Below are 25,681 nucleotides of genomic sequence, written 5' to 3' on the forward strand. Positions count from 1 at the left end.
GACTTTCTGTCCCGGATTGAGAGCTGGGCAGAGATTGAGGATGGGAAGGGAAGCAGAGAGCAGGACAGAAGGAAGAGAGGAAGATGAAAAAGAGAGAGAAACTGATGCCAGAGGGAAGGAAGGGGGAGGTGGCTGGGTGAAGGCAACATATTCACCCCCCCCCACACCCCTCTCCGCTGTGGGCCTGGCCTCCTGGTGTCGGAGCTGAAGCGGGGGGAAGAGAGGAGATGGAGAAGTGTGGGGAAGAGGGGACATAAGATTGAGAGCCTGTGTTTCTGCTGGTCCCAGCTCCTCATTCTCCCTCACTCCCAGGCACTGAACAGCCCCCAGGGGCACACCCCCGCCCACACGCCTTCTCTCCTTCTGATTTCCCGCCTCCTCGCCGAAATATTCCTACATTCCCCAGTGTACAGGAGGAGGGGAGCGGGTGGCCCTCCCGTTTGTAGCACTTCGACCGGGCAAATCTAAAGAAGGGGGTCAGGCAACAGTAAGGGAGGGGGCGGCGGGAATCTTTCCCCACCCCAGAAAGTTGCGCGCCCCTCTCTACCCACGCTGCGGGGGGTTTGAACCAGAAATGTGCCCTGCCCTGCAGCTCTTTCCCCCTCCTCTGGTCTAAGAGTGGAGTATTGAAAGAGAGAAAGCGGGAGGAGGGGGTTGGTGGTGGAGAGGAGTCCTGCAACATCTGTAAAACTTGGACTAGGAGGAGGAGGAAAGAGAGAGAGGAAGGCAAAAGGGGCAACTTTTCCAACACGTGAGTATCGGAGCAGAGTGTCTTTATTTCCCTCCTTGGGTGGACTTGCAAAAAAAAAAAAAAAAAGGGGGGGGGCTACAATGCAATTTCTACGGGTTGGTTAGAGGGGAGGGCGAGGGGGGGGGGGGCTTTCCGATGCAAGTTTTTTGATATCGTCTGGTAGATTCCCCCCCCCCCCCTTTGTTGAACCAAATCAGAAATGTCAGTCAGTGCGGGTGAGTCAGAAGGGATCAGATTACGAGATCACTGCAACTGATGTCGGATCCGCGCGCACACAGACAGAGAGGGCTTCTCCCCTCTCTCTCTTTGCGGGAGGAGGGCAGGAATAAAACAACCACCAATACACACCCCGCCCGGCCTCTTCTCTCTCGATCCATCCCCCCCGCCCCCAAACAGAAGCAAAATGCCCGCTTTCATCCTTTGGGGTCGGTCCTGTTAAGCTTTGCAAGAGGGGAGAGAGCGAGACTGCCCATTGCATGCACTGTGCGTGTGAGACACAGCAGCCCAACCTTTCCTATGGGAAGTGTGGGGGGCTTGACAGAAGCAGCAGCAGCAGCAGCAGCAGGTACGTGGACTGAGTTTTGCAAGAAGTTCTTCTTTGTTTCATGGGCTCTGCAAAATGTTTGCAAGACGCCAGAGGTTTTGGGGCACTTTGTTTTCAGTTCCGATCTCCCTCTCTCTTTTTTTTAACTTGGAAGAGTGGGGAGCGGGAGGCTATCCGAGAGCTCATAAAAAAAATGGCTGTCAAACTGTCCTTAACTTAAAGCCCCCCCCCCCAAAGTATACAGTCATATGTAAGTATTCTCTCTCGCTGCCTGCCCTACTGCACTCCGAAAGGATTTTGAGGCTTAATGTCCCACAGTTGAACTGCAGATTTGCATGCAGCAGCTGCTTTTCCCCGCAAAGAAACTGCTTGTTATTTTCATGCCAGTTTCTTCGGCTGAAACTTTGTTGCTGTAGCAAACACCCTGTCCTGTCTGGAGAGGTGGAAGGACTCGGATGTGTGTGTTAGTTTTGGGGAGAGAAGAGGAGAGGGAGGTTCGTTTTCTAGGACTCAGTTTTCATTAATCTGTAGGAGTTTCAGGGGAACGCTTGGGAGTGGGATGGGGGAAGGCGTCTCGTTCATAACAGGAAAAGTGAAAGTTGTGCCTTCTCTTTATGATTTTGTTGTTGTGACTGCTGCCTTTGGAACTTGGGAAGCTGCATACACGAAACTGCTGGGATCTGTACACCCTCTACAACTCCCCCCTTCCTCCTTTCTTCCCCCCCCCCCGTAATGTATGGAGAAAAATATTGCAGCGGGGAGGGATTGAGTATGAATCACCCCCGACAGTTACTTTCTTGGCTTTTTTGGGGGGGTAGGGGAATGGAGAAGAAGGAGAGAAGAAGGAGAACGCATATATGATTTGCTGCAAACCAATCCCCCTACTAGGACCTCTGCATGTTCTTACATCAAATAACTTTAAAGCATTATAGGAAAGTGGATATGCAGTTGTGTTAATTAGCCTGTAAACTTAGGTTCTTTGCACAGTTGCTCTTCTTCCAACCCAGATGATATAAATAAACACATACACACACACACAACTAAATGTGCAGCTTTCAAGTCCTGGTACCACGTGAAAAGAAAAGGTAAAAGGAAATCCCCTCCATACCGCCCCTCCATTTTTTTAACCCTCTGGTGTATAGTTTTGAGCTGGTCCTTTGGGTACAGTGTTTGTGGCCTTCTGCCAGTTCATATGTAGTTATATTTATGTAAAACATTTTCTCTCAGCTCTTTGCCAGCTGTTCCACATTTTCCAGCTGCCACTTCTGTTTGACATGATGGACTGTAGGGATCTCAAAGTAAAAGAGCCTTTTTAGTCAAAGGTATGGATGGTTGTTCATTTGGTATATAATGTTTAAAGTCTAATTCACCAGAGGAGTGTTAGCTGGCAACGCATACCACTTTATTTTCAAGGGTTAATAAAGCATATTTTTATTTTGAAGTTTCATCATGCTTATTTAACTTCCTTTATGTGGGATCACAGAAGAACTCCAATATAAAAATGGTTCAAAGCCTTTGAAATATGTGGCTAATTAAATTAACAAACCTTTTTAAAAGGGCGCCAGAGTCTCTCACTGTGTGTCTCTACATGCCTGATATATGTATCTATGTGGCAACCATTTAATTCTATTTAATGCTTAGAAATCACTAAATTTCTTTGTGTTATACAACTCTTTATGGTTTCGTATTTTGGGAGATTATGAACTGAAATCCACAAGAATGGGCCTTAAGCATTTCGAATATTTGTGCAATTGCATTGTAATTTGGAAAGGTACCTCACTGATTGATTCCTATAATTATTTCATTTAGGTCCTTTATTAAAAATTAATAATGATCTGACAGTTTCTTAATTACATATGTCAAGATTATTTTGAAGGGAGAAAAATGCTATGTTTTCAAAGAAGAGTAACATTAAAATGTAAAAATAGTTCTGAATATACCACAGGATTTCAGTTGAGGGATTATATTAAAAGTAATGGTGAATTAATTTAACAATATAAACTGTATGAAGTATCCTCAGAATGGGTTTATGAAATGAAATTGGGGTTTAACAAGCTAGTACATAATGCATTTAGTTGGATAGTTGACACTCAAATTTAAAGCAAACATTAAATAACATTATCTGTGAGACAAGGTTACTTTTAGGTGGAAGATCATTTCTTTTACACTAAAGATCGTGTGGTTGAGAAATCTAATGTGTGGGGAAAAGGCACTGTTTTAGTGTATATAGTTCTTTAAAAAAAAAAAAGCAGTAAAGGAAGTAAAACTGTGCATTTCTTGCACATGGCTTTCAGTATGGCATTCTGTTTTCCAAAGCATTTTCCTGTCCAAGTAGCACAAAACAAAGAATTACCTGTATTTTCCTTAATGAGCTGACTCCTGTTTTGTGCTTAAAATGTATTCATTAGCCAACACAACATTTAGCAGTGCATGTAAAGTTCATATCTGAAGGTATATTTTGAAATGAAAATGAGGTATTTTGTAGCTGTGTTATAAACATTCCATGCTTAATTTCTTAATTATTTTTATTTTGGATTAGCTGGGACATAAACTAAAATATTAAGACTCCTCCATAAAATATTTTAGTAGAATTTATTTCCTTTTGTGAGTTACTTAATAAAAATGCTTTTCAGTTATCCATTGTATGCTAACTTTGGAAAGTTTGAATTACACTTTCGCTCTTATTTTTGGTAAAACTATTTCCCCCTGCACCCAGCAGCTGGTTTGATCCTGACTCTTTGAATACAAGTAAGAAGTGAAATCTGTTTGGTTACAAAGTGTTCGTGAAAAGTTAGTCATCTTTGCCTAGTAAATAAGGTATCTGATGCTTATTAAAGCAAGATCCATTGGGGGGTGGAGGAGGGAATTATGAAAGGAAGTAGTTTAATGATCAAGGTTGCATACACTTAACTATATGGAAACTGTAATGTACTAAGAAAAAGAAGACTTGAAGGAAAAGTGAATCAATGAGTCATGAAATCCTTAGGAAAACCTTAGTAATGGAATGTTAATGCTTTTAGACTATAGTAGATTATCTTAAAAGTCAGACTTTTCTTCTTTATGCAATTGTTGTAAATCCCTAGCTAAAGAATACTTTGAAGAAGGCTTTAGTTTTGCTAGCACTCATATTGTTTTGGAAGAGTCAAGAAATTTTCTGCCAACTTGCAACTAGGTAATTAAAATGCTAAAATGGCTATAGAGGAAGCTTTTTATTCAACAAAAGGTTCAGCTCTAATAATGACTTTAAGTTGCCTTTCAACTACAGGTTTTATAGACACCCTTCCCCCTCCCACTGCCTTAGATTTTGTCATTTTTATATGTGCATTGATTTGTTATAATTTTAAAATCAAATCAAATGAGACAAAATAAACAAAAATAGGGCATGGCTGCTGAAAACTTTTCAAGTACTTTCAGTGTGTTTTTCATCTTTACTTTTATTTGATAGATCTGTGAAATAGAGTTGTAGACTGGCACAGACTTTAAATTAAATTTCACACTTTGATGATTTTTTTTTAACTTTGATATATTGACAGCAAAAGGAGCTGGAAAGCTTTTATATAACTTGAGCAGTAACGCCAAGCAGCAGTCAAACGTCTCTATGCATTTGTGTTTAACTGCAGAAGAAAAACATGTCCATGGGCAGTAGAGGTTCTTATCAACTCCCTAATCCCAGATCCCAGCAAACCTTGAGGGCATGCCTCAGATCTTGCTGCAATCATTGTAGACTCTCACAGTTTGCAGATTAAATATGCTATGTGTTCCTGGCTCCAACAACAGTTTTATGAGCTCACTAAGCTTCCTGTTTAAAGATCCTTTTCTGAAGTTTTTAGGAGCTGCTAAAGGCAATGCTGTCTGGAGTAAGTGGTACTTGTTAAAATAGAGACACTTTAGATATTTCATTCTGTCTGTAAAAATAGCCAAAATTGTTGTTTTCAGATTGAAAGTCAAGTTACACTGAAAAAAAGCCCCTTTAAAGAGTGATACTGTTGTTTTTAATGTGTTTATGATTACCCAAGGCTGCAAAGAGTACATGGAGCTTGATTTGTTTTATGATGGTTTTGAGTAGTGTCTTTAAAATTAGACTTTCAGTTGTAATTCCAAGTGTATCTTTTACTACATCATTTTTGAACATCTTGTTATTGATTGATTGATAGGCTGCTATAATGCGTCTTTAAGGGGTGTTTCTTCACCTCATTCCAAATTTTAACAAAAAATAAGTATTTTCTGCAGAGGGTGAATTGCAGACATTTATATAGTTTGATATTGGAGACTACTGGGCCTCAGGAAAGTACTTTAATTCTGTGTCCTAACTTCTCCTCTAGCTGGTAAATAGTTAACGCCTATATTTCATTCATTATAATCATGTTTTTGTATTTGGTGTAATAGTCTTAATTAAAAAGGAAAATACTTATATCATTGTCCAACAACGTGTCATGTTATTCCCAAGAGAACTTGAGCCAATTTTGTGTTTAAAGGTTATTCAGTGAATGAAATTGTGAAAACCAATTTGTCAAGGTACTGCACAGTTTTTGTTGGTTTTCAACCCCCAAATTCATTGTCTGCGTGGCCCAGTCATTAGTCATCAGTGTATTAGTGCTGCCTTCAGGCAATGCTGCCCAGCACTTCTTCACACCATTATAGCTCTAAAAGTGTACTCTGCCGATTTGTAGAATTACAGCTCTGATTTCCGCTTGGCTAGGTTTGAGGTAAGTCCCCTCCCTACTTTCTAGCTCACTCTAATCCATGCTTTCTTTTAAGGCTGCTTTCTGCAGACATTTAGGGGAAAACTTTCTTAAAGACTGTGTTGGCATCATACTGTGGTTTTGTTGTGGCATGCAGTGTATAAATTGTACCTGCACTAAACTGAAAGTACATTAAATTGGTTTTGATTGAAGAGCTGGTGTTTCTCTATTTAAAAAAAAGCTAAAACCTAATCAATTGATTTTACTGTTGCCTAATAGTTGGTTTATACTTGAAAAAGAAACTAATTAATTGGGATAGAGTACACCTTGTTATTCTTGACTACACACTTCCTGAGTGTCAGCACAGATTATGTTCACATTATCAGATTTTGGTATTTTGGTATCATGAATATGGTATTTGAAATTTCCACTATAGTTGTAGTTATTTAGTTTTAGTTAACATAGATTGGTCCCCTTCCCCCCACCCCCAAGCCTGTTATCTTTACTGAGTCCAAAATACTTGTATCTTTTTTAGATTGAGTACCTGTTATTTGGATTAGGACCGAAGGATCAAATTGTGATGAATTAGAACAAAGTATATTTGGATGTTTTTGGTCTAGAACCATGTTTTTTATCTCATTTGTCCTCTTATGTACAAATCTGGTAATGTCAGGAAAATCAACTGGGGGTAAAAATATCTCATCCAGCTGCCTAAAGAATGAAGCCTTCATTAAATAAGATGTATGAATACCTGAAACTGAAGAGTCAGAAACACAGATTAAGCCAATGTCACTTCAGTACAACTGCTGTTCTGAACTGTGTATATTAAAATGAAATTCTAGCACTAAAGATCTTAACTAATAGGACATGTGGCTTGGTGTGGTGTGGCTTGGCACTTTGAACCATGAATCTCTATGGATGGTTTTTCTTGGAAAATAAGACAGCAGTAGAATTCTGTGATTATATTGTGTGTACAGCCTAAGTGGACTGGAAAGTAATTTATATTGTAGCAATGTAGAGTTGTCCTGTTGCAATTTTGTGAGGTTGCAGAAACTGCAAGGAATTCTGATACTGTTTTACTGCTACAATGAGACAGGTGTAAAACCTAAAATAAAGTTTAAAAGCTGAAGATAAAGTTTTATAAACTACATTTTACACTTTAAAGTCTTCTTGGATGCCTGTATCTTTCCTAGCTTTTTACTGGTAAGGTTAAAACATCTGTGTTGGGTAAGAATGTGAAATCCTGCTTTCTGGATCAAGTCATCCTTAACATTAATGTATGTTGAGTAGATAAACCGAACTGGAAATTGGTGATTAGAATATTGGACTTCCCAAATCATTTTGCTTGAGTTCTTTAATTTTGTTTAAAAATGCTAATGGTAAAATGTGGCATACAGGCTTTTTTCTTCTGTGATTCGTATATTCTTAAGTTGGAAACAGAAGATGCATCCTAAGCAATACTTGCATTATGTATGTGTCATCTGGGCTGATGTGTGTTAAATATATTCTTCATTGAGCTTATTTGCTGTATATATTGACATTGATATATAGATCTAGTTTGGATTCTAAGGAAACTTCATTTATTGGAATTGATGATCTAAAACAATAAGTCTGAAGAAAACAATCATGCTACTGAAAGTCACATGTAGTGCCAGTGCACTACACTACTCTAATAAGAATATCTCTGCGTTTTTCTGTGGTAGTTGTAGTTGCAGTGACCTTTTGTTTGATGAACTAAATATACCATGACACAAAGCACATCCATTACAGGTGTTTGTAATTTGTTTTACCATCCTGTTCTGGAGAAAGGGTAAGAGAAGAGGAGAAAACCACACCATATCCTCACCACAAGTGTTTTCAGTGCTAATAACAGTATCAGCAGAGGAAGTCATAGGGCTTGTTATCAACACAGCTAGAGTTGCTGATTGTCTTCCTCTGTGGCAGATTCTCATCCTTTTAAATCTACATTATGAGTGACCAAGATCAGATTACATAGAACCCCTATTTTACAGAAGGAAATTATATTGCTTCTATTTGTTTCTTATGATTTTAGATTTATTAGTTTGGTCCATAAAGGGTCTAGGCAAAAACTAACCATAGATTTAGAAGAGAAATTTAAAATGTAGCCAATTATTTTAATGAAATCAATTGTATAAACACCAAAATCTGAGATTTTTTTCTGTGCTAATTCTTTTAAGACTAAATCTACTTTGCCTTAGATTGTTTTTCTGTAGAAGAGTTTTAAACATAAGGACATAGGATTATAAAACATTAGGCAATAGCACAGATTATTCTGAACCTTCAGGCGAAATCACAGTTTTAAATGAACAAGTCTATACTGTTAATAGCTTGTGTGTCACCCTGTTAAAAAAAAAATCACTTACAAAAGTTGAGACTTGAAAAAAATTTATTTCTGTGTTTATAAATAACATTTATGGATTCATATTCCATATAAAGATAAATAGTGCTTCTGTTCGTCTATCCTGGATTTTATATAAGTAGGCCAGAAGTTAGAATAGGGCAAAAAGAGGAATCCAAAGCCTCTATAATTCAAATAGTGTTCTATTAGACATGGAGTTCATGGAGCTGCTTTTCCTTTTATAAGTTTAGTTGCATAACTTTAAGACAGCTGGATATTGAATGGGTTATGCATATATATACCCCAAAAGATGCATACTTCCCCACATTATTTAAAATTGCTATAATGTGATGGAAGGCCTGATTATGCAGTCCTTACTCATGTGAGTTGTCCTCTTTTAGCTTAGTGAGAGCTCCTTATGTGAGTAAGGGCCAGAAGATAGGGCTGTTAGTCCGACAATGGACAGTTAGAACCACATCCTGCAGTCCTTACTCAGGCAAAGCTCCTGCTCAGTAGAGTTCTGCCTGGGTAAGAAAACAAGAATCAGATCTTAAATCAATACATTTTTTTCCTGTGGAAAGCTATTTTATTTTGACAGAAAATTAAACTGTAGTAATAGGATAAATATTTAATTGGTATTTTACCTAACAGCTTCCTAAATGCCAGTAACAGAAGTACTAATAATGTACTAGTAATAATATATAAGTGAAATGGAAGAGAGAAAAACTAAGTCAGGTGTTTCTTCAGAATAAAGTGTTGCTGTTAACTTGTTTGGTTCTATAAAATCTGTATGTTTCAAAATATTTTAACAAACTTGCAGTAATTTTTTACATCTCTCTCTCTAATACTGATAGGTAAACAATTATAGCTATCTAGCTCCTGGGTGGTGTAAATATAAATAATTCCTCTAGAGGAAAGCATCAGTTACACTTGTTCAATAGTTCAGTGTGCTCCAGAATAATTTCTCACTTAGGGTCCTAATCATGGGGCTGATAATAGTGCTGCTTTGCCTAGCTGATTGCCTTTGTTGTTTGTGATCCTGTATTATTGTTGCCACTAGCTATTTAGCCTATCAGGAACAGATCAGATCATCATTAATCAGGCTTTAGGTTGAGTTGTTTTTAAATCTTCAGTTGTACATGGAGAAAGGGGGGTGGGGATCAAAGGGAAGTAATACGTAGGAACATACAGCAGGCACATGAATTTTGAAAGGTTGTATTATTACAGTCATCGTTGTGTAGCGCTTTTTTTTCTTTCAAATTCAAACAGCAAAACTTTCCTATTTGATTTTAGCATTAGTTTTATTTTTTTTTTTAAATTCAGCACTGGTTTATAAGGACTATGTAATTCTTAAGATAGGCAGTTTTAGAACATGCATGAAAATTAAGAAGAAAATGAAGAGTTGTGAAGAGTAAGATTTATCCAGTTACATATCACCAGCATTATATTGTATTTAATTAATCTGAGCCCAAATTTTGCCCCATCTTACACTAGAATCAGCCTTATACTAACCAGTGAGGTTGCATAGGATATAAATCAGATCAGAATTTGACCCCCAGGCCATTCATGGAAGTTGTAGCCAAACTAATGCGGCCTTAAAAAGATATAAAATGATCTAACTTTTTTGGAAATTCATAGTATCTGAAATAATTATTGCACCTATATGGAAGGTGAAGTATACCAAAAGCTTAATCTTACAATTGGAGTGTGTTTGATAAAATACATGAATCATTTATATTTTGGGGGAGGAATTATCAAGAGTAACTGTGTGAGTGTGACTTTGCATTCATGTTTGATGTGAAGCAATGCTAAAATTTAAGAGAGCTTTGAAAGTTAAACATACCTGAATCAAGCTTGTATAAATCAATGTAAAATAGCTCTCACATAACAGAATAAAATTCTCATGGAAATTTTGTATTTGAATGTAGCTGAACAAGACAGAATTTTCTTATTCTTGAATATTCCCAAGGAATAGTGTGACCAGTTCTGATAAAATTGATGAAGAGTCCTTTATGCTTGAAAGAGACTGTGTAATTTCCTGATTGTTCTCCATGGCTCCCCTTGTGTTTTTCACTTTCACACAGTTTCGCTGTTTGAGCTTTATTGTATCCCCAAAGACTGCTTCCAGTAGGGTGGATCAAAGTGGTACATATGAACACCCCAAATATGCAGAGTAATTTCTGAAAAACTAAAGATGTTGTGTTTGCTTGCACACTGATTGGGGCACTGTGGACACTGATAGCAATCAGTTTGAACTTCCCGACTGCTGATGTAATGATGATGAATGCTGTGACACTGCTATTTCAGACTGCTCTTCTCAGTGGACGCAAACCACTTGTTAATGAATTGAATACAACTACAGCAGCATCAAATAAAATCGGGAAAGGAATTAAAAAAGAGACAAACCAAATAAGAAAACAAAAGGAGGCAGCAAGTGGTTATAGTATAGAAGAAACATAAAACTAATACGCAAATCAATAAGCAATTTAGGGACTAGATGCTGCAATCCCTTACTTAGGCAAGTAGTCCCACTGAAGTCAGTGAGACTTCTTGTATGAGTAAAGGATACTTGAAGGAGAAAAAGCACAGCAGATCTGTCCCTTTATACCAGAAATTCAGAGAGGAGAAAGAGCAAAGAGGTTAAGATTTAAAAGAAAATGAAACTAAATATGCATATGAAGGGCCAAATTCTCCTCTCTTGCAGTGTTTCAACCCCGTTAATTTCAGTGAGGTTGCACTGGTGTAAGTGGGGAGATTCCCCCCACCCCGTATGCATATGATTGTTTTTACTACTATGGGTGAATACACACACATTGGTAATTATATTAGTTGAACTTACTTATTAGTTAATTTTATTGTAAGAAATAGGTATTATTACCATTTTGTTGACAGTCAGATTAAAAGTGATGGTATTCTTCCTTTAATTAGTTTATTATTGGCAACTGCCTGTTATAATCTCTTCAATTTAATATGAAATTGATGAAAGTTCCTATTTATGATTTAAAAAGTAGAAACACACCTGCAGACAGGTTGCTGGTATGAGAGGGATTAGGTTTAAAATGGGATTCTGGAATTAATTGTGCAATGGGTTCAGGCCTGCAGGAAAAATACAAAAGATTCAAGCATGATTGAATGGGAAAAAGCCATGAATGTTTGCTTTCAGGAAGGAATGTTTATCCCTCTGTTTACCTATGAAAGTTCAGGCTTTAGCCATATAACATTATAGCATTTTCTCTTTGTTGCAGTCATCATTCATATGCACATGCTGATAGAGGACAGCCATCAAAAAACAGCATTCCAATTTCTGAAAGCAGAGTTCAATTTTGTAAAATATATATGTGATGTCTCAAGGTTGGGAGCAGGGAAGTCACTGAGCCAAATGCATGGGGCGTTATAGATACTATAAATAAATAAATAGACCACATAATATTTTGAAAGTGCAAAGTGCTTTGCCTGGATGTTTTTCCAAACCTTTTTGTTAGTGATCAACTGCCAATGGAAATAAAACTTTTATTTTGTCCTGGACCTTTGATATATATTTTAATAGATTGTGATTTACATGTTTCATTACAGTTTCTGAGAATGGGAAAAATCACATCTGAGCTTGAGGATAGTGATTCTAAAAGTGTTGGGGAGCCTGTAGCTCCTACTGAAGTCAAGATTAGGCCCATAATATAACCTGTGGTCAGAAGAGTGAGTCTGTAAAAATGATATCTTGAGGTTCAATATTTATTATCCATTGAAGGCTTCCATGTCCGCAAACATGTCCAAACATGAATTTTCTAATGGTTAGCTTTGCACACTCAGTCTGCTATATGAGAATCGGACTATTGTTTCTGCCAAGTACATCACCCCATTGATAAAGAATTAGAACATAGTTTAAAACTGAGGGTCTGATGCTGCAATCTCTATGCTAATAGAATTCTTGTTAACTTCAGTGGAACGTGTGTGTGTGTGTGTGTGTGTGTGTGTGTGTGTGTCAGGAGCAGAGTAGAAGGGGAAATAGGGTGACAAGATGGGGAGGCCTAGAAAGTCAGGATATTGGTGGTTCAAGAGGCAGAGTTGGTTTCTCCGTAGCGAGATTGCCTCTGCATTGCAGATAGTAATAAAAATAGGCTTCAGTGTGTAAACTAAGGCTATGTCTACATGACGGACACAGCTGTACCGTCTCCTGCGTAGCCGGTCTATGTTGGCAGGAGCGAGCTCTCCCTCTGGCATAATTAAACCACCCGCAATGAGCGGCGGTAGCTATGTTGGAGGGAGAGTGTCTTCTGGTGACATAGCCCTGTCCCCACCAGCGCTTTTGTTGGTAAAACTTATGTCGATCAGGGTTGTTGTTGTTTTTTTTCACACCCCAACCGACAAAAGTTTTGCTGACAAAAGTGATAGTGTAGACAAAGTAGATAAGTAGATATGGTGGAGAGCATGTGTAACCCACACACGTCCTGGGTGTGGTGTTCTGACCCATCTAGTGGCACTGAGACCACTTAGAGCGAGAGAGAGCTAAGACTGTAGAGCAGATTCATTTTTAACAGCCTGTTAGCTTTTAGCTCATACTGTAGAGGCTCATGCCCTAAGCTCCAAAGGTCCCAGTTCGATCCCGCCAACGACCGGGGTCTGTCCGTGTTACACATGCATAACAAGCTGATATTTATATTAGCAAGTTGCAAGTTTTTTACAAATTTCTGACCATAAGTGCACTTTAAAATAGTAAGTTGCTAACTAGGGCCTCTGTAGCACCAATTATGGCATGGTATCGAGGGGAGCAAAATTGCAGAGAAAACTGTGGCAGAAAAAGTGGGATTCTAGACTTCTCTCCATATTTAAAAAAACCCAACTCACCAGTCTAATGGGCTGTGAAAAAAGTAACCAAAAGAAGGAGCAGGAGCCACTTTGAGCCACAAACTCTGCAGGAAAATATGTGGCAAGCTAATGCTGCATATAGCAAATTAATTGCGGCTCCCTCTCTCTCTTGCCCCTTTCCCCCACCTCCTTCTTGGGGTAGCTGTACAATTAGCACTCAGAAGCTAATGTTAATGCAGCTACTGTCCCAGCCATGCTGTGATAGCTAGAGAGGAGGAGACTGGAAACTAGTGAAGAAGAATAATCCCACCTCATAGCTGGCTGGGGATCTCCATTGTTGAGGGGGATGAAACCACTGCAGATATTTGGCCTCTGTGTTGTTTTCTGGCTCTGTCTGTGGCTGGTTCACTCGCCTTGTTGGTTCTGTGACAGTGGGGCAGAATGTGTGGCCTCCACAACTTTGACAGTGGTGAAGAGTTCTTGAATTAATTTGTTCCCTTTCACATGCATTAGCCACATGAGTGGCAGTGTGTGGCCCTAAGATGTCAGAAAGCAAGGGTCAGATTCTGTAGTCCCTACTTTGTCCTCACACAGGCAAACCCATTGAAGCTAGTGGAAATGTTGCTTGAGTAGAAGATTTGTCCCTTAAAAGTCCAAATAAAGAGACAACCAAATTTATAGCGTTCTAAATCCCTTGGAAAAACTGTGTGGAAGATTAGCCTTCATAGAGACCACTGCCTAATTTAACACACTGGTGGACAAAGCACTAAAAATATATGTAGTAGGATTGTTCCTTGTACTGGTTGGGGGCTGGACTAGATAAGATGATAGGTATGGTAATTAACTAAAGCCATGGACTGCCCTCCCACAGAGAAACACACAGGAGAAAAGGGAGGGAAAGTGTGTTGAGAGATTCTGAAAGTTTAAAATTTATGAAGTTCCTACCAGATTCTCCCGCAAAAAGTGGAAGGTTTCAGGGAGTAGCCTCTAAATCCTATGGATTCCTTTAGCCACTGTGCAGTTTGCTGCTGGATAGTCTTTTCCTCCAGGATAGCAAGACTCCTGCAGGAATTATGCTCTCATTGGCCCTCCCCTAAATGACACACAAACTGCCTTGGAAAGGAATGTGGTGTCAGTTAATACCGAGGACTTGTACGCTGCTGGAGTTGGAACGGAACTTACCAAGTTATGTGTTACTCCTTGGCTCATTCAGTCCCGTATTCAGACACACCTTCTGAAATTCTGCTCAGGGTGAGACAGGAAATCATTCTATGAATTACAGTAATATTTAGCCCTTTTATAGCCATAGGCACTAACTTTCCCCGGCACCGGTGGGTGCTCGTGCCCCCCCTCCCTGGCCTCATCCCGACTTCACCCTTTCTCTGCCCACTCCCTGCCCCTATTGGACTCCTTCCCCAAATCCCCTCCCCGGCCTCGCCTCTTCGCCCAGCGTGCCACGTTCCCCCTCTTCCCCCCTCCCTCCCAGCGCTTGCTGCGTGAAATAGTTGTTTCATGGCGCAAGCACTCTGGGAGCTGGGGGAAAAAGTGGGTTCATGACACACTCAGGGAAGGAGGTGGAGGCAGAGGTGAACTGGGGCAGGGAGCTGCTGGTGGGTCTAGAGCACCCAGCAATTTTTCCCAGTGGGTGCTCCAGCCCCAGAGCACCCACGGAGTCAGTGCCTATGTATATAGCACTTTCAGCCACCTATTTCAAAAGACTTTTCAAAAGTGGGTCAGTATCATTGTCCCCACTTTTACAGATGGAGAGCTGAGGTATAGAGAGGTGAAGTGGCTTGCCCAGGATCAGTGGCAGAGATGGGAACGGAATGCAGGCCTTCTGACTACCAGGCCAATTCCTTGTCCTCTGGGCCACTATACTTCCCTTAGTAGTGATTCACATCGTACCTTGGCCTTTCGTTGTTCCCCACTGTATAATGATGAGTTTTTGGATTATTTTATTGCACTGTTAAACTAAAGTGCCCCATTAAATGCAGGGAAAAGGTTAACTAAAGAGCTGCATTTATATGGTTCAACAATTTTGCTTTGTGCATATTTGTTAAATTTTTTACCAGGTCAGTCAAAATTGCAGAAATCAGTTAACCTGGGGTGTAGCAAAAAAGTGTCATTAAATATCTTTATAGTTACATTGTGATTTATTATAGAATTTGGTGTTTACTTATAACGTTGTTGACTTCATCTAAAAGTTGAGCTAGTCTAGTCCTAGAATAATGCAATTTATTTTCTTTTAATATCTATTTGGTGACATCTTGGTGGGTGTTAGACTAGATGACCCTTGTGGCCCCTTCTAACTCTGTTTCTATGATAATAGTAACACTGCTCACAAAAGGAAGCATCTAAAACTCCTTTTTTTAAAGTGAAGTTTGCTGATTTATATATATATTTTTTTAATGTGGAACCTAGTTTTAGTTCTTACAGCACTGCTAAACAGCGCTGTACTTCTTTGGGTCTCAGCACCGTATGTGCTGAATATTGATTACTTTACTTTAATAGACTGCCATGTGTCAAGCTAAGCTACAGCCAAGAGCTTGGAAATACCTATGTTCCTTGCAGACCAGGATCACTGTTGTCACGGTACCTTGAAGTGGAATGCGCATAGAATTGTACCCTCTTGGAAACCCCTGAGTTTCTTAGATTTATGTCACAAACATAAAAACTCTAGGAATACGGTGAAGTGATCCAATGGATATAAAATGACGGAATGATGAGTCAGTGCAGATGACAGTAAAAGTAACCAGTGAAAGGCAGAATAACTAAACATACTTTTTGCATGGCTTTCCATTTTCAGGGTTGTCATGCAAAGAAAGTGTTCCCGTTATCTGTCACTAGCAATCACATTTGCTTTTCTCTGGTTTTCAGAGCGTTTTTCCAATACACTTTTGTTTGAGTTACGTTTTTAAACAAACAAAATGAGAGATGTTTACATTAATAAGGCAAGATAGACTAGGAGAGGTAATTCGTTGCTGTCTATTAGGAGTAGTGAGAATGCTGAAGATTAAAATTTGGCTTCTACAGTAACATGATGGTTTATCTCAGTTCTGCTACATGGTTCCAAGCTGTTCAGGACAAAGGGAAAAAAATCCCACCTCCCCCCCCCCCCCCTACAAGTCCATTAAAATTCTTACAGGGTTTTAAAAAACGTGGACCTTCCTGTCAAAGCAGCAGACTAGACCATGATGCTGATTCTGTTTAAAAGCAAATGTGCTTGTCTCTGGTGTTAGCATTTCCTTAAATTCCTTAGGAACTCATGCATGCAAACCTGATTTGATGAGCTTCATGAAATGGCCTGTGGATTGCTAATGCTGCTCTGCTACAGGCTCTTCTTCAGGTGAGAAGTGTGGCAGGTTTCTGACTAAGCTTTTTATGGCATTTGAAGTTTATGACTCTATATTGTTTTATTCAGGTATTAGTGCGAGGAGAGCTGAAGTAATGAGAAGTCATCATGGAGGCCCAGTCCCATAGCTCTGCCACAACCGAGAAGAAAAAAGTTGAGAATTCCATAGTGAAATGCTCCACTAGAACAGATGTCAGTGAGAAAGCTGTTGCCTCCAGCACAACTTCCAATGGTGAGTAACAGCAGGGATTTACTAGCAGCAAAACCTACAGTAATTTTATGTTCACTGCATTCTTTGTGAATTGAGCATTTGCACCTGGATCTGTGTTTGTTCTAAGGAACGACTAAAGAAAGCAAACAGGAGAAAAAAGTGAATAGGATATAATAAACCCTGTTTTGGCTTCAGATATAGACTTTTTCTTCCAAATTTTCTAATTTGAGATGTAAATCTGCTAAGTTATTTATTATAGGAAGTTCCTGTTTTGGCATTTTGGAAATCCTCTTGATTAGCCTGGCAAACATTGCAAATGCTTTGCATTTTACCATGGAAATCTCTTCCACTAGTTAGATAATTAATTATTACAAAAGTAGCCTTGTCAAAATTAATGGCAGGGTTTTTTCTCTCTTGTTTTTCAAATAAACTTGTCTATTGTAAATTTTTTCCCCTGTCCCTGAAGTTCTTTAATGGCTGGTGACAAAATCTCAAGTGAACTTCCAATGAATTCATTTCAAAGTTGTGACTATAAAGGTTGCAGATTTACAAAAACTGAAGGGGTTTACTCAATTCTCCCCAGGGATCACCTCATTTTGCAACTTTGCATACTCTCTGCCATTCCACGCCCCCATATCTTTGTTTAATTTACAAGAGCTAAAATCATTGGTCCTTACTAAAGCAAAACTCCCATTGAAGTCCAGGGAAATTTTGTTCAAAGAAGGACAACAGAATTTGGCCCCATGGTTTCTGATTGCTGCAGATTAAGCTCTGCATTTAGCAAAGAAATTCAGGCAATCAATCTGGTAACTGTTACAGAAGAAAAAAATGGCTGGAATTGCCGTGCATCCCTGGGAGAACTCAGAGTGCCCCCTCCTCCACCTTGCATCGAGGCCACCATCTTTCAGTCAAAGGCAGGGTTCACTGTTCATTGAGTTGAACAAAAACGCAAACACCCAAAGAGAATAGGTGGAGACTTGAAGTGAAAAATGCACAAGTTCTGCAGCTGTACTGAGGGGCAGATCAGGAGAATAGTTAAACATTTGGGGGAACATATCCCATCATCCTTCCCAGTGGTTCTGTCACTAGATTTAAAGCATGCCCAGCCCCAGCTAAGGCAGGGATCAAGTGAACATAAAATCTCCCTGTTAACTACTAGAACAACCCTGCCAATTTTTAAAGTATGTTAGATCAGATCCTCAGCTTGTGTAAATCTGCACAGCTCCAGTGGTGTCATTAGACTTACGCTGATTTACACCCATTGAGGATCTGGTCCAATGTATTCTTTTCAATGACAGGATTTTACACATTGATCTAGTTTTTTTACACATATTCATGCTTAAATACCCTGATGCAAATCCCGTGTAGTGTGCACTCAACCACTATGTAGGCACACGTGGGCTACGATTGACAGTGTTGTCTGATGTTTGGATCAGAGGACCAGGAGTCAGGACTTCTGTTTTTTTGTTGTTTTTTTTTTAATCCCCAGTTCTGCCGCAGATTTGCTGAGGTCCTTGGTCAAGACACTTAATCTTTCTCTGTTTAGTTTCCATACCTGGTTAATGGGAATATCAGTAGTTAACTATCTTTAAAAGGGGGCTGTGAGGCTTAATTAATTAAAGCACTTTGTGAGATCCTCAGAGGAGACATATAAGGATAAGGAATTATTATTAACCGTGTTTTTTGTGAATGTTTTCTGCAGTGAGACATTAATGCAGTATACCCTTGGTACCCTTTTGCAAAACTCTCTGATTTTTTTTTCTTTCTGAAAAATGCAGATTCGGGTCAACAGAAACATTTTGTGTATTTGTGTTAATTTTGGCTACTTGTTATGGTTGAACCAAAAAAAGAAGAAAATTCAGAAATGTCAAAACAAATTTTTTTTTTCAGTCTAAAGGGGAGTTAGGTGGCTTTCACAGAACTGAGGAGGAGAAGATTGAGAGCGTGGTACCTCCCCTTATAACCAGTTGTCCAGTGGCTAGGGCACTCACTTTGGGGGTGGGAGACCTTGGATAGAATCCCCCACTCTGGAGCAGGGACTTGAAGCCAGGCCTTCCCCCTTCCAGGTGAGCATCCTAAGCATCATGCTACAGGCTTTTAGGTGTAAGGGGTCGGGAAAGGTCCATTACTGCTTCCTCCTCACAAAATTTTTTGTTTGACCCAAACCAAAATTTTTCTGACTTTTTCAATTTGTAGAAAATTCTGAAAAAATTCAGTTTTGATTCAACCTGAACCAAAATTTTATTTAGACTTTCTTCGGAACTGCCAGCAAACTGAAAAATCAGTTATTCGCACAGCTGTAGGGTACACCCTACATCTAGTCAAGTCAATGACAAGGCTCCTGTGACTTCAGGGGTTAAGGATTGAGCCGTTAGGTATGCTTTTTAATTGAGTCAGTCGTAACTAAATTCAGGACTGGAATGTCTGACCTACCCTAATATACAGCCAGCCCTAGAATTCTTCCACAAGAGCAGGGTTGGGCCTTGGATGGATATAAACTTTACTCTTCAAGCTTATTAAGATATTTCTCTTAAAGTAGTCTATATGATTCATGTATAACATACTGAAATAAGTAATGTTACCAAAACTTAGGAATTTAGAGATACTGAAGGTTATAATTCTGGTATGCTAAAGTTTTGTCTCTCTGCAAATGTGACTGCCATGCTAATGAATTTTGGTAACAGGACACAAATTTTATTAATGCAGCATGAAAGCTCTCTGTTGCATCTTTTGTTCTGTAATACTAGAATTGTGAAGTGTTAAATGAACTTCACCAACTGATATAACACACCATTTGCTGCACAAACATTCAGTTTCTGTTTATGAATTGCAGCTTTTTACAAAAAGGTCAAACAACATAGAATGGTTGTGATTTACAGTTGTCTGCTTTTTAAAAACAAGGTAAAGCTGCTTAAAAATATACTGAGTAATCATTGGTGTATTTACCAAACAAGACCCTGCATGTGGCCATTACAGATCAACATCTGCCAGTCATACTATCACCTCATAAATGTATCTAAAAACTGTGTTTTCCTTTCTGGGCAACACATTAATTAGCAAAGTTTGCTGAGTAACATATACTTGAGTGACAGCTGTCCAGGAGTTGCTATGTGAACTGGCATTTTAAGTGGCTCCACTGTCGTTTAAAAGATTTACAATTGAGTCATAAATAGGTTGAAAGCTCTTAGGGTTTTATGCAGAACTTACAATTGTGCAGGAGAAACAAGGAAGACTCTATTTTTAGTATTTCTTTTCAGTTCCTGAAAGAAAATAACTGTCCAATGCACCGGATAGCAGTACCTATGTTTAAATAAATATTATGTATGGAATCATTTAAAAAAAAAAGCACGCTTTATTGTCTGATACACAAACTCTGTTTTATTTAAGAGTCTCTTTGGTGCATGCGTGTTATTGAGAACTATTTGATGATAGATTTGGGGCCCGATCCTGTGGGTGATGATTCTAGGTGCGTATTATTTCACATAGTCTCAGACCCATTGACAGGCTTGGCTCATAGTTTGCACTTTGGCCATTTAAGCTGAACTAACATGATTACTGTACTTAAAACAACAACAGCAAATCCTGTTGCAGTCGCTTAACCACAATCTGTACTATAGTGCTAAACTGCCAGCACTGTGTTAGTTCAGGGGCTGCTATCAGTTCCATTATAGAACCCTAATTTCAAGGATTTATAACTCTGCCATTAAAATGTGCTCCAGGCTGAAACTTGCATGGAAGGTCTCAGTACTGGAGTAAATTAAAAAGTTTTTTAGGCATCTGTTCAAAAATAAAAATCATGTTTTTGTAATAATTTTAAAACATGTTTGCTACTATTAGGTGTCTTATGAGATTGCTGTATTTGTTTTGTTTTGAATGAATTTTTGAAGGCCTTTGGTCTCTTCTTTGGGTTTTGATTTTGTGTATATCAACTAAAACCACACACATCTTACTATGGTACACTTCTTTACAAATCTGTCCTTTTCCCCTTTCTTCGTATGAATGCTATATTTACTGCTAGGATAGTGTCCAGAATAAAACAAAACAAAACTCTTAAAAGAAATTTGCTAATGGAGATACAGTACTTTGTGAATGAATGAGAATCTATGACTCTAATGTCAAGGTATGAAAAAACTTACATTTATTTGTAATTTAATACCCTTAGAATGAATCCACTCTACGAATACAAAGTATTAATAATAAACATAACAAATGAATATCATTTTCACATAGTTGCCATGTTACTAACGTTTATGCTGGAATAATTGTGCCTATGCCTCAGACATAAACCCTGATACCATATTGATGTCATGAAGCTTCACTAACATGCTTCCACATCCCCCATCCACAAAATCGGGCCAGGGGCTGGGGGGCAATAGGTGCTGACATAAGGCAGAGCCCCTAATATAGGGACTGTCACTATAAAATCAGGACACCAGGTCACCTAATGTACCCCTACCACCGCCATTTGCTAACACAATAATACCTTTGTGACATTGGATGCACACAGGTGAGGGAGCTGTTCCCTGCAATGTTCATTTATCTGTGTATTAATTTAGACCCTGATCGTGCAAAGTGCTCCATGCACACAGTAGTCTCATTGAAGTCAAGTAGGGAGCAGCTGTTATGAGAGGGGTCCAAAGGTAATAAACTGGTTTGAGCACAGATCACTAGCATTTTCTGTGGCCTTTCTAGGGAGTTTGCTTGTTAGGACAGCTCACACTATTGTCCTGCTAGACCTTTCTTTCTCCTCTGTTGGTCAAGTGATGCCTACTATGGTAATAAATAATCACCCGATTTTAAAAAAAAATACATTTTCCCTCCTTGATGTGAAAGCTTTAAACATTAGGTGTTTCTAGAGCGTTTGAGATAGTACCCAAGCATCTGCCTTACTGAAGTGTAATAAATGCACACAGTTAGGTTCTGCTCCTTCAACTTGTTGCACTTGGATGAAACCCTGCACATATGTGAAGCCTCATTGACTGCAGTGGCTATCTGCATGGAGGAAGGGGGCTGAGTCAATGGTGTCTGATGCTTATGAAAAGTTTCAGTGTAGCTCAGAGCTGCAATTAAGCAAGTGCTGCAGCATGAGTTTAACTGAAATCATCTAAGTAGCTCCAGTGGGACTATTTGCATCCTTAAAGTTAAGCATCTGCTTTATCACTTTAATAGATTGGGCCCTTAGATATTAAGTCTGCTTTACAGATAAATGGAACTTAATGTTAAGAAAACAAAAGGAGTACTTGTGGCACCTTAGAGACTAACAAATTTATTTGAGCATAAGCTTTTGTGAGCTTATGCTCAAATAAATTTGTTAGTCTCTAAGGTGCCACAAGTACTCCTTTTCTTTTTGCGAATACAGACTAACACGGCTGCTACTCTGAAACCTGTCGTTAAGAAAACACTTCCTTTAAAAAAAAATGTTGACAACCAATCCCCCTCCCCTCACACTCATACTATTTGGAGTTTGAATTTTTTCATTGAATCTGTTGTCTGAATATGTTGGTGGGGTTTTTTATTTTTAGTTTATTTTTGGTGAACAAAATCTAGTGAATTCCCATTACCTGCGAACAATAATATAAAAAAGTAAACCTACATTTGACATTATTGCTTGCAATATATTTGAAAATGTTTGCATTCAGCCAGTATTTATTTGCGAATGATGTTTTTATGGGCTTTGTTGGTGATTGTAAATAAAATGTTTGTGTTCTGTCCACTTGTGGCAATAAATGATTTTTTTTATTTTATTTTTTTTAGTTTGCATTACAAACAATGCAGTTATTGTATAAAAGCTCCTTCAATTTCTGACAGGCAAGTACTTATTTTCAGTTTTGTCTACTTTTTGACCTATGAGCTCTTTTCAGTGTAATCTGATATATCTTATTAACCTATTACTCGGCTTAAAAAAAAAAGAAAAAAGAAAAAGCTAATTATAAACATATGTAGGTTGTAGACTTGAGTACCTTTATCAGAATCAGATAGTTATTGAGAACATACTTTAAAGTGATAACAGAAATTATTATATTAATGATGATGTAACTTGAAACCAAGCATGAGAGGAAGTTCACATGCCCACTTTGATTCTTGGAGCCAGCTTCAACTAGCTTCGATTTTTAAAAATTGTCCTTTAAGGATTGAATGAGAAAAGTATTCAGGAATCGGCAGCTCAATAAGAATCACATTTCCTGTTTTAACATTTGGGTAGTTACTGGCCCTGCTGCTCGCTTTCAAGCTCACCATAAAATAGGTGTTAATCATGATACCTATTCTTTGGCCCCTTAGTTGAAGTTATATGTCCAGAGTCCTGTTGAGAGGTTAGAGTTCAGAGGAGGTTGTTAGCTATCAAGAAATGTTTCCTGTACTACTTTAGTGCCCTGTGAATTGAGTCCCTCATTGATTAGATTTATATGAGACCCAGTTCTGCAAGGTGATGATGAGGACTTCTCCTCCCTCACTGAAATCAATGGGAGCTCAGGGGCACCCTTCACTTTGCAGTATCAGGCCCAGAAGGAAACAACATTCTATGGAATCAGCTATTGTAGGTGACAAAAATGTTCTTAAAACCTAAATGTGTGGGTGTGCATCATTTTTAGTGAGATGGCAAATATTCCAAGTTACCTCTAGTCATGATAATAATCAGGCACAGTAGCATACAAAATAAATGTAACATTCTGATCCTGAGAGGTGCTGAGCATCCATAATAACCACAGGCCCCAAGTGAATGAATTTAAAAGAGGTGGCTTTACTTTAGGATACCTCTCACTGACTCTTGAAAGGTGCAGGGCCAAATTGTTTTCTGAAACCAATGAGCGTTGTTGTATCCATGTAACTGAGAGCTTAAGTTGGTCCTCAGTATGTTGTAATGTGAGGTAGGCAGTCAGTTAAACATGGGGTCTATCCGAGTAATGGAAGCACGGTCCTTTCGGTATGTTTACTAATGGGATTTCAGTTATATTGTTATGGTCTATCATAATTTGAAACAAACTACTCACATCCAGTACTATATTTCAGTGTTGTGTTTCTTAGTTCTGGGAGCCAGCTTTTTTTCATGCTCTAAACTAAACAATCCAGCACAGACCATGGTCTGCAGAGATGATACAGTACTATAGCATTAATTCTGCAGGGTTTCCCTCCTCTCCTTTCTTCTCTTCCTTCCCTGCACATAACCCTATGTATGTTAATAGTATGAGGGATATTAAATGTCAATCTTGCTGTATTCCTCTGCAAGTTCCTGGGAGAGATGATTGAACAGCTTATACTTGCAATCACTGTAATCAGTAAGTAATGACCTAACATCCCAGTAGATGACATGAGCTGGAATCAGTAGAAAACACTAGTTAACATTGGTATCTTGCCACCCAAATAAGGTGGAAGGTTAGATTTAATGAGCCACACACTTGGAATTAGATGTGGAAGATTTACTAAAGCAGCCTACTTGCAGTGGCCAAAAAGGAAACCTGGAGTGTGAAACAAACAATGGTTTGAAGCAAGGTGCTTACAACATGGCAGCAGTAAATATACCATGTATCTTATGCACTACCAGAGTTCAGCAGCATAAATCAAGTCTTAAAAATTTAGGATTTACAACCTACAGTTTTCAAAAAACCAGAGTCTGATTTCTAACAGCACAGCGAAATGGATGCCAGCAACTGAAACTCCAATGATATCATTAATGTTCCGGGAAAGGGCTTTCTCGCATTAAGCCATGGTCCCTGGGGAAGATATCCCAAAAGAAAGAGGATTTCTTAATGACCTTGCACCACTGAGCCAGTGTGTGCCACCAGGATAGGAAGCTTTACAGCAGCACTGCTATAGTAAGTAATGTTGCAACTCTCATTGTCACTGGAAGTAGATGTCAGTACAAGCATCAATACTGAAGAGTGCACGTCAAAGACATAGAGGGAGGAAAGGAAAGGCATTAAGTGTTCTCCCCTCTCATGGGAGCGTCCACAGGTGGTTGGAACTTGACTGAACTTGGGAACCTACAAGTTATGAGTCCCCGTGGAACAAATTTTACACTGACTTAAAAAGCCTCTGACAACCCCACTAACAAGGCACAGAATTTGGCCCTGCAATTCTTAAAGCTAAAGCAGTTGAAATGTACTTGTTAAGTAGTTTAGCAGATCATGGAATGGTGTGCATTTTAATTGGTCTAGATATTTTCTATTTCATATTTCTGTGTCCAGTTAAATAGAGACAAGAGTCAGTCATTTGTTTGAATAGGTTCCTGCTCTGTATGTTATGTTTTTATTTTTCCAACTTTTTTAAAAAAAAGGAAGATATAAAAAGGCAGCTTTCACTATCATAGGAATTGTTATTAAATGCATATGCTAGTAAGTAAAGTGTGTTTAGGGTCTGTTAAGTGACTATATATAAGAAAGTTCCTTCTTAACCAAAAAATCTTATCTCTGTATTTATTCCAAATAATATCTGATTACTTCTTCAACAAAAATAAGATTTTGCTACTTTGCATTGCAGAGTCAACACACCTATGAGAGAGTGAGCTAGATTTTATTGTCTTATTATGTCTTGTTACCCTTTACAAAATATTCACCTTGAGGTGTACAGAAGTGATTCCAACTTGACTTTTAGATTGCAGGTTATGTCTGTAGCACTGGTGGTTAGAAAATATCAGTTTACTTATAAACTGAGCACATTTGATCTGTACCTGTTGAAAGACAGTAAATATAAAGCACAACAATTTATTCTATTCAATCACTTCAAAGTAGAACTATGCTGAAAAAAAAAGGAGTTGTTTAAATTATTTTAAAAACTGTCTTGTAATGCTTCTGGGCCAAATTTTCAGAAGAATTTTTAAAACTTTGTCCCTGTGGTTCTTTGGATTCTCAAAACCCTGGGGTCTGTGCATGCATATCCTTTGCACATACTAACCACATAGATATCTGCCAAATTTGCATGTGCACACATGCCAGTTTTTACACACAGAGAAAGTCATTTCCAACCTGCGCGCCCAGAAATTTG

General features: G+C 38.7%; 1 protein-coding gene across 3 annotated transcripts in view; it reads left to right on the plus strand.

Moving 5' to 3' along the window:
* The first annotated feature begins 252 nt into the window (after positions 1-252).
* GLI3 (GLI family zinc finger 3) overlaps positions 253-25,681 on the plus strand; it is a 238,462-nt gene continuing 213,033 nt past the window's right edge. Inside the window, exons 1-2 of one of the 3 annotated variants that reach the window (XM_043508698.1) lie at positions 253-751; positions 16,561-16,723. In XM_043508698.1, coding sequence (XP_043364633.1) covers positions 16,600-16,723 — 124 coding nt within the window. In that variant the 5' untranslated portion in view covers positions 253-751; positions 16,561-16,599. Of the gene's footprint in view, positions 752-996; positions 1,317-16,560; positions 16,724-25,681 lie in introns of those variants that run through there. The other 2 variants (XM_038392900.2, XM_038392901.2) reach the window with 2 other exon arrangements.

This window comes from Dermochelys coriacea, chromosome 2 (genome assembly GCF_009764565.3).
Source record: "Dermochelys coriacea isolate rDerCor1 chromosome 2, rDerCor1.pri.v4, whole genome shotgun sequence".
NCBI lineage: Eukaryota > Metazoa > Chordata > Testudines > Dermochelyidae > Dermochelys > Dermochelys coriacea.